This window comes from Tupaia chinensis, unplaced genomic scaffold, assembly GCF_000334495.1.
Source record: "Tupaia chinensis unplaced genomic scaffold, TupChi_1.0 Scaffold147003_1, whole genome shotgun sequence".
Classification (NCBI taxonomy): Eukaryota; Metazoa; Chordata; class Mammalia; order Scandentia; family Tupaiidae; genus Tupaia; species Tupaia belangeri.
This window is the reverse complement of record NW_006206856.1, coordinates 993,039-1,001,986: the sequence shown is the minus strand read 5'-3', so window position 1 is coordinate 1,001,986 and position 8,948 is coordinate 993,039. Positions and strand designations below refer to the sequence as shown.

The window sequence follows — 8,948 nt, the reverse complement described above, 5'->3', positions numbered from 1 at the left end:
TTCCAGCGTCTCCCTCTGCTTCATGATTCCTGCTTCCTGCCTCCTCTCTGCTTCTTGTTCCCAGGCACCAACTGTCTGCATATCCCACAGCCAGGCCCACAGCTCCCAGCCATGGCCGGGGTGCAATCCACCTGTGGCTGGCCTGGGCCGGCGTCCTTGTCCTCTTCATCTGTTCGGGAGTGGGCTGAGTGGGAGTCCCTGGGTCAGTTTTGTCTGAGAAGCCATGAGTATGCGGGCATGGACTGCAGTCCTCACAGGGACTGGGGACTGGTGGGGCCCTGGGGTGGCTCAGAAGGGCCCTGTCCCCATTGGGAGGGACCAGGTTCTTCCTCTGAAGCCCTGTCATCCTGGAACTAGAGCTCCAGATGCACATAGACTTTTCGGGGAATGACACCCCTAGAGGCTGAGGGCAGTTAATCCCTGGCTGGGCCCTGGGATCCCCTCCAGGAGCGCTGGGTTCAGAGGGGGCAGTTAGACGTGAGCACTCAGACCTCACATCTGAGCATGACCAGCAGGCCCTCAGGGAGCTCAGGGCCTGGAGTGAGGCTGTCCTATGGTCCTGTAGGGGACCAGGGATGAGCAGGCTGGGACATGGGGGATACAATGCAGAGAAGGGGTGGGCGTGCCGGGCCAGGTTCAGAAAGGCAAGTTGGAGACAGATCACGAGAGAGCTAGGCCGCCGGACTTGGGGCTTGTCCTTTCCTTGGGACCCGGGGAGCCGCAGAAAGGGACAGAGGTGTTCCAGGCCAGAGGATGGCAGTCTGGTTTTGTACCCTGGCTGCCTTGAGAAGGAAGGGGCTGCAATCCAGGTGTCAGCGGCGAGGCCAGGAGGCAACGATGCTGAGACGCACCTACTTCAAATGCAGCTCCACAGCCTGTCCATCACCCTTACTGGGGAGTCCCAGGGCCCACCTGCCGGCATGTGGCTTGTGCAGTCCCAAGGGCTCTCCATGTCCCCTGTCTGTCCATCTGTTGGGAGTGTAAAGCCTCACACTGTTGACATGACAATACCCTCAGGCCCTCTTCAAACAGACACTTACCCCGCCCACACCCAACTTCCTGGAAGAGCTTCCCAGCCCGGTGCCTCCCATTCTAGGCTGCAGGCCACTGACCCCGCTCGGAAAACAGCAGGCTCGCTTTATAAGGAGTGCGTGCCAGGCTTGTGTGCACAGCAATGGCAACTGCTCGGTGGCCTTGCCTCGTCTTGGCTCTGCTCTCTGGCTTGGCAGCCTCTGGCTTCCCAAGAAGCCCCTACCGACTACTCGAGGTGAGTCTGGTGCCTCTTCCCCGCCTCAGGCTTGGGTACCAAACGGGCAGAAGGTGCCATGCTGGGGAAGCCCTCTACGTGGGCTAGCCAGGAGGCAGAGGGCCAGACATGCAGCTTCTGGGGACAGAGCTGTCACTGGGAAAAATGGACTCCGAGCGAGGCCTGAACTAACTTGCTGTCTAACCCTGGGCCTCAGTTTCTGTGTCTGTCAACTGAGCAGTGCGCTCCAAACTGCTGACTTTCCAAGGGGCCACGAAGGTCCAGTTCTTAGACCAGTGCAGAGACCTTTGCAAAACATGAGGGAGCCTGGCTCAGGGTGGTTCTGGGAGGAGGCTGCAGGGCAGCAGGCCATGAAAAGACAGAGTGGGTTGGGGATTAGGGCTCAGAGAGAACTCTGGGTTCCCTTCTCCCTGTCCCGCTCTCCTGGGTAACCTGGAGACCTTCTCGTCTGAGACCTGTTTCCCCATCTCCAACCTGCAGCTCTGGGAGGGTCCCGTGTCTGAGGCCCCCTTAGGTGCGTGTGGGGTGGATAGACACCGCTGAACGCTGGCCTCAGCCCAGAGCCTGCTCCCAGGCCTTGGTGGCCTTGCCCTTGGCCTGACCCCCTCACCCTCTGTTTGTCTGTTTTTGCAGAAACGGAGCCTCCCGGAAGGGGTGAGTACTTTCACAAAGGTTTACCAGGTCAGGGCTAGATGGGGCAGGCGGGATAGAGCTGGCTGACCAATGACTGAAGGTGTGGGCCCAAATAGCAAGACACCCCCCCAAGCGGCAAAGCTTATGGCCCCCCGCTTACAGAACCTGGCAGGGTGCAACCCATTGAGAAAGAGTGCCACAGAGCCACAGTCCTCCGACCTCAGGGGCACAGACCAGGGGCCCCCGCCCGCCCACAAACACTTGCCAAGTACTGTGCGTAGGGCTGGGAATGCCTGGAACGGGAAGGGGCCCCTGTCACACCCTCAGAGAGCACCTTCCTATTTCTGGAACCCAGATGTCCCCTAGAGCCACCCTCAGTCTGTCACCCCATTGGAAAGAGCCTGGGGACTCACCTTGGCAGGAGCTAGGTGCCTGTTTGGGAGACAGAAACTGCTCACTGAAGTACACAGGAGGCAGGCTGGGGTGTGTAGGTGTGTGCTCGTGCGTGTGTGCATATGTAAGGTGTGGAAGGTGAGCAGAAGAGTGAGGGGCAGGGGTCCCCTGGAGCTGGGATTAGCAGAGAAGGCAGGAATCTCCTGGAGGACCTTGGGGTGGCTGGGAAGACAGTCCTGAGGGTGATAGGAGGCTCGAGAAGACTGGGATTGGACTTGGGTTTATACAAGACCTCACTGGCTACCGCTGCGTGTAAACAGATGACAGCGTTCCAAGGCAGAGTCAGCAGGGCCAGTGCATGGCATAATGGTTACATTGCTGGACTCCCATGTGGTCAACCGCGGTTCGAGTCCCAGACCCAGCAGCTTAAAACTCACACCAGACATGTGTGTGTGCATGCCTAAGATTCCAAGAAGAAAACGGAGAAGAGATTGTGGCGTGGCCATCCCCCCGGGAGATGACTTCTCACTTTCTGTCTCTGTCTTTCTGGGCGAGCACATGCACACTATGACAACAACAACAATAAAACTCTCTAAAAAACAGAAAAAGGAAGGCAGAGGCACCACCAGAACAATGGTGACCGATAGAACGTGGGGACCAGGGACACCTGCTAGGTTTCCCATGTGGGTGACTGGGAGTGTGGAGGGGCTCACCAGGCCCCTCAGAACCTGCCACTTTAGAACAGAAGGGGCCAGACTGAAGAGCTTCTCTCCGGGGGCTGTGGTCTGGCGGGCACCTGGCTGACCCCATGCACCTCTCCCACAGGCGGTCAATGGCATCGAGGTCTACAGTACCAAAATCACCTGCAAGGTGACCTCCCGCTTTGCTCACAATGTCGTCACCACCAGGGCTGTCAACCGTGCAGAGAATGCCCAGGAGGTTTTCTTTGACGTGGATCTGCCCAAGACGGCCTTCATCACCAACTTCACCTTGTGGGTGCCATCACGGCTGCTGGCTGGGCTCAGGGCGGGAGCCTGGCCTACTTTGACCACCCCTCGACCCCCAAATGCTCCTTCCCCACAGGACCATCGACGGCGTTACCTACCCTGGGAACATCAAGGAGAAGGAGGTGGCCAAGAAGCAGTATGAAAAGGCAGTGTCGCAGGGCAAGACAGCCGGCTTGGTCAAGTAAGTGTGGGCCTGCAGGCCCTGGGGAGACTGCCTGGGCTTGCAAGGGCCTTCTGAGGTGCAAACTGCAATCCCAGTTGTTCCCGGTATAGCAAACCATGCCCACAGTTTTTACATTATCCCACATAAGGCACAGTTAAAGCTAAGGCAACTGAGGCTCAGAATGGTTAGCAAGGGGCCGGCAGGTGACCTGGTGGTTAAAGTACTGGACTCTCATCTGGCCAACTGTGGTTCAAGTCCTGGACCTGCTGGCTTGCTTTCTCACTTTCCTTCTCTTTCTCTCTCTGGTCAAATTGAAGTATAATAGTAAATAAATAAAATAAAATAAAATAAATTTTTTAAAAGGAATGGTTAGGAGTCTCCCTAGACAAGGGGCTAGGACCTGAACCTGGGGCTGAGGAAGGGTGGGTCCATGCAGTCTTTGGGGCATCACGGTTTCTCCCCATTCAGGGCCTCCGGGAGGAAGCTGGAGAAATTCACGGTGTCAGTGAACGTGGCTGCGGGCAGCAAGGTCACGTTTGAGCTCACGTACGAGGAGCTGCTGAAGAGACGCCAGGGCAAGTACGAGATGTACCTCAAGGTGCAGCCCAAGCAGCTGGTCAGAGACTTCGAGGTAACCTCGCGCTCCTGCAGGGGCCCGTGGGGAAGGGCCACGGACTGGAGCTCAGAGCAGGCTTGAGGTGATAGAAGTCCTGGTCCAAGCCGTGGCTGAGGAGGGATCACAGTGGTTCTGGCCACAGTGCCTGGGGGTGGCGGGGAGGAGGCTGGGCTGGACCTGTCAGATCCAGATTCAGTGGTGGCTTTTCACCTGCATGGGAGCTGAAAGGCAAGGGCACTGCTTCAGAAGTGGAGCTGGGACACCATGTGGCAGCTAAAACAATGCTCTAGGATCAAAGTCCCCTTCTGCAAGTCCCCAGGGTCATTTTCCTGGTGGGAGATAGCAGGCTTGGCCTGTGATTTTTTTTTTTTAACATTATTTATTTATTTATAACGATTATTTTTTAAGTTTGCTATAGGGCAGGTGTACTCTGAGAGACAGAGAGTCGTGACATGTTGACATGACAATACCCCCAGTGAGAAAGCAGGCCACCAGGCTCAGGACTTGAACTGTAGTCAGCCATGTGGGAGTCCGGCACCTCAACCACCATGTCACCTGCTGGCTCCAGCCTGTGATCCTGTCCTAACGGGTCCTTGCATCCTTGTCTCACTCCCCTTGGCTTGTCCTACGGGCCAGCTTCCCAATGCCCCAAACGACACGTCTTTCCTTCGGCCATTACAGATCGAAGTGGACATCTTCGAGCCCCAGGGTCTCAGCATGCTGGATGCCCAGGCCTCGTTCATCACCAATGACCTCCTGGGCAGTGCCCTCACCAAGTCCTTCTCAGGGAAAAAGGTGGTGTAGACGCCTCTCAAGCTACAGGGGCAGGGAGGGGCAGGGACACTGACCCCAACAGGTCATGTCTGGCCGGGTGCGGCGGATGCGAGCGTGTCTGCTGGGTAGGGGGAGATTGACCTGCAGCCATCCCCTCCTCCCTGGCCACTTGGGTCAGAAATGAGGATGCTGGAGGCAGGGGTTGCTGACAATGACCTGCCAGAGGAATTAGGGCCTCAACGACACCGAGGGGAACAGGGGAATATGATAAAGCCTGGTCCCATTCCACCTTGGGAAGTGGACAAGGCAGGGGTCATTGTCCCTGTCTACAGATTAGGACACTGAGGCCAGAAGAAGCTATTTAGATCTCCTGACTCCACATTGCAGGGTGAAAAGTTAAAGAGGGCTTCCCCCTTAGCACCCCCGTCCCCAAGACCCCAGCTACTCCAGGGCCATTGCCGGCATGAGCGGTGTACAAACGACAAATCTCAGCCATTCAGGACTCCAGGGCAAGGCCGGGGAGTGCACGTCCGGGGCTGTTGGCTGGTGTACCCCCAATCCCATTCCCCTTCCTCTCCCCTCTCTCTTGGCACAAACACTCCAGCATGCAAAAACACCCTCCAAGAAGCTTTTATGGTGCAAAACTCCCTTTCCTAAGTAGCTTCCAAGTGAGGACAGTGACAGGGGAGAGAGAAAAGGCAGTCTCCTACAAGGCTCACATCCTCCCAGGAACCCCTGATCTCCAAGGGGAGAGAGGTGCCCGGAAGGACCAGAGCACAGAGCAGCAGCGTCCTCTGGGTCTGGAGGTGGCAGGCAGGGCTGCCCAGGCCTCCCGCTCTTGCCAGCCCCTGCCCCAAGGGCTCTCGCCTGTGAGGGCTGCGCCTTTGCACCCCAGGGCTCTTTGGTCAGGCCCTGTCTGAAGGGAGCAACACTCTCCATCTCCCTCCCTCAGGGTCATGTGTCCTTCAAGCCCAGCTTAGACCAACAGCGTTCATGCCCAACCTGCACAGACTCGCTCCTCAATGGGGACTTCACCATCACCTACGACGTGAACCGAGAGTCTCCCGCCAACGTGCAGGTACCTGGGCCGGTCGGTTCGCCCTCACGGTGGGAACGGCTGCAGCCACGTCTGTGCCACCAACCTGGACCCACGAACCGCCGCCAGCCACGTCTGTGCCACCAACCTGGACCCACAGCCCAAGGCTATTTATCTTGTGACCTGGGACAGTCAAGGCCCCAGAGCTTTTGCCAGCAGCCCCTGGCGGGCGGAGGGGAACCGCCTTTACTTGGGGTGGTAGATGCCTGGCTTCTCCCTGAGAGCGCCAGGCAGCGTGGTGTTGGTAAAGGAACATTGGTCTCCGCCCCTCTCCCGTCCCTTCAGATAGTCAATGGCTACTTCGTGCACTTCTTCGCGCCTCAAGGCCTCCCGGTGGTGCCCAAGAACGTGGTCTTCGTGATTGATATCAGCGGTTCCATGTCCGGTCGGAAAATACAGCAGGTACCCTCCCTCGCTCGAGCGCAGCGCTGGGGACGGGAGGGGGAGACTGGTCTCAACGTGGGAAAAGATGATATTCCTGGGGGAAAAAGAAGGAAAGGAGAAGGACGACAGAGGCGCGAAGCATCTGCCAGCCTGGGACGCGCCTTCGGCATTGCTGTCTCTCCCTTCCCCAGACCAGGGAAGCGCTTCTGAAGATCCTGGATGATGTGAAAGAGGATGACTACCTGAACTTCATCCTGTTCAGTGGTGGCGTGACCACCTGGAAGGACCACTTAGTCCAAGCCACTCCCGAGAACCTCCAGGAGGCCAGGGCATTTGTGAGGAAGATTGGTGTTGATGGAAGTAAGAGGGGGGAGGGCTGCCAGGTGGCATGGTGGTTAAGGGCACTGGACTCCCACATGGTTGGCCATGGTTCGAGTCCTGGACCTGGCGGCTTGCTTTCACTTTCTCTCTCTCCCTCTCTCTCCCTCTCTCTCACTCTGTCCCTCTCTGGTCAAATTAAAATAAATAAATAAAGGGTCCAGCAGGTGGTGTGGTGGTTAAAGGCACTGGAGTCCCACATGGCCAACTGTGGTTCGAGTCCCAGACTTGGTGACTTGATTTCTCCCTTTTTCTCTCTCTCTCCATCTTTGTCTGATAAAACTAAAAATAATAACAACAAATGGAAATCAATCAATAAATAATTCTTTAACAAATAAATAAAATTAAAAATGAAATAATTATTTAAAAAAAAAAAAGAAAATCAGAAATACCCATACTGTATCCCTTAGGCAGCAGGAGGGACTGGGAGTCCATCTGTCTCTCAAATTGCTTCTCCAGCTGCCCCTGCTTCCTCCCCGCTGGCAGCCCTTCCGTCCCCACCTGACGTCCCAGGTCACCCATTGGCTCGTGCACTGCCTCACTGAGCCAGGCTATACCGACACTGCCTGGACTGGGAGCAGGTCACATGGGTGCAGGGCAGGGCCTGCCACCTCACCTCCTCCGCTCCAGTGTTCTTGTACCACAGCGCCCTGAGGACGCCGTCCACGGTGATGCCTCTCTGTCCATCCTAGTGACCAACATCAACGACGGGCTGCTGACGGGTATCACCGTGCTGAACGAGGCCCGGAAAGAGCACAGGGTCCCAGAGAGGAGCACCTCCATCGTCATCATGCTAACTGATGGGGACGCCAATACAGGTGAGGGGCAGGTGTGGCTGTGACCCGGAGCCCAGTGCCCGGCTGCTGCTCCTGGCTGTGTAGCTGGCTCACTGCCAGGTTGGGGCACTTCTCTCCGGGGTCCCCACCCTCTGTCAGGGCTCTGCACCCTCTCCCCTGACAAGGGCCCCAGGCCATGACTCTACTGGCTCTGCTCATGCAGGACTCAGGTCTCCTGGGACAGAGCTGGTCCAGACAGCTCTCAGGGCTGTGGCTGGAGCACGGGTGCCCCCTTCTCCCACAGGTGAGAGCAGACCTGAAAAGATCCAAGAGAATGTGCGGAACGCCATTGGGGGCAAGTTCCCCTTGTATAACCTGGGCTTCGGCAACAACCTGAATTATAACTTCCTGGAGACTATGGCCCTGCAGAACCACGGGCTTGCCCGGCGCATCTACGAAGACTCCGATGCCAGTCTGCAGTTGCAGGTATGCCTTCTCTTGCGTGCTTGCAGGAAGGCGCCCACTACTCAGGCAGCTGTTTCATGGTGGGACAGTTTAGGTCATTAGGAAGGGCTTCCTCTGGGGTTGAAGTCAACCTCTGGCTATCTCTTACCCATCAATGATGTTCCTAATTTTGTCCCTGGGCTTCCTCCATGGGACTGCTAGATCAAATATAGACATCCAATTAAATATGCATTTTTGAGAGGTTTTTGCCGTAGGGCGCGTGAACACGCCAGAGAGACAGAGAGAGAGAGACAGAGAGAGAGAGACAGAAAGCAAGAAATCCCCCCCCCCGGGGTGGGAATGACCACGCCGCAATCCCTTCTCCTCCATTCTCCTCTAGGGATCTTGGGCACGCACGCACACACGCCTGGTGTGAGTTTAAGCCACCGGGTCCAGGACTCAAACTGCGGTCTACTGCATGGGAGTCCAGCGACATAGCCAGTATACCAACTACTAATTACAAGTATTTTATGTGCCAAGAGTTCTGGTTGCTTTCCTTCTTTCTAGTCTCTGCCTGAGGGGATAGGCAGGGCTCCAACAGATAGAAGGGCGGAGTCAGGGCCCCGTGGAGGTGAAACTCAGGAGCCAGGACTGGCGCAGCCCTGGGGGCTCAGCATCGCACTGCAGTATTGGGGGAGCCCGCCATCCCACCCCGGGCCTCTCCGCCCAGGGGCCCGAGATGATCGTCCTGATCTGGCCTCCAGGGTTTCTACGAGGAGGTGGCTAACCCCCTGCTGATGGACGTGGAGGTGCAGTACCCTGAGAACGCCATCCTCGACCTCACCCAGAACACTTACCAGCACTTCTACGATGGCTCCGAGATCGTGGTGGCCGGGCGCCTGCTGGATGAGGAGATGAACAGCTTTAAGGCGGACGTGAAGGGCCAGGGGGTGAGTGGGCCGGGGCTGAAGCGTGTGTGTGTGTGTGTGGGGGGGGGGGGGGGGGGGGGGTTCTGCT

General features: G+C 57.2%; 1 protein-coding gene across 2 annotated transcripts in view; it reads left to right on the top strand.

The window, feature by feature from the left end:
- Nucleotides 1-1,142: 1,142 nt before the first annotated feature.
- The window catches only part of ITIH3 (inter-alpha-trypsin inhibitor heavy chain 3), a 13,843-nt gene continuing 6,037 nt past the window's right edge, over nucleotides 1,143-8,948 (top strand). The window contains exons 1-12 of one of the 2 annotated variants that reach the window (XM_027768607.1): nucleotides 1,143-1,267; nucleotides 1,901-1,948; nucleotides 3,119-3,285; nucleotides 3,377-3,481; nucleotides 3,932-4,094; nucleotides 4,761-4,874; nucleotides 5,806-5,931; nucleotides 6,235-6,351; nucleotides 6,525-6,693; nucleotides 7,404-7,529; nucleotides 7,792-7,973; nucleotides 8,696-8,881. In XM_027768607.1, coding sequence (XP_027624408.1) covers nucleotides 1,175-1,267; nucleotides 1,901-1,948; nucleotides 3,119-3,285; nucleotides 3,377-3,481; nucleotides 3,932-4,094; nucleotides 4,761-4,874; nucleotides 5,806-5,931; nucleotides 6,235-6,351; nucleotides 6,525-6,693; nucleotides 7,404-7,529; nucleotides 7,792-7,973; nucleotides 8,696-8,881 — 1,596 coding nt within the window. In that variant the 5' untranslated portion in view covers nucleotides 1,143-1,174. The remainder of the gene's footprint in view (nucleotides 1,268-1,900; nucleotides 1,949-3,118; nucleotides 3,286-3,376; nucleotides 3,482-3,931; nucleotides 4,095-4,760; nucleotides 4,875-5,805; nucleotides 5,932-6,234; nucleotides 6,352-6,524; nucleotides 6,694-7,403; nucleotides 7,530-7,791; nucleotides 7,974-8,695; nucleotides 8,882-8,948) is intronic. The other variant, XM_006169303.3, reaches the window with a different exon arrangement.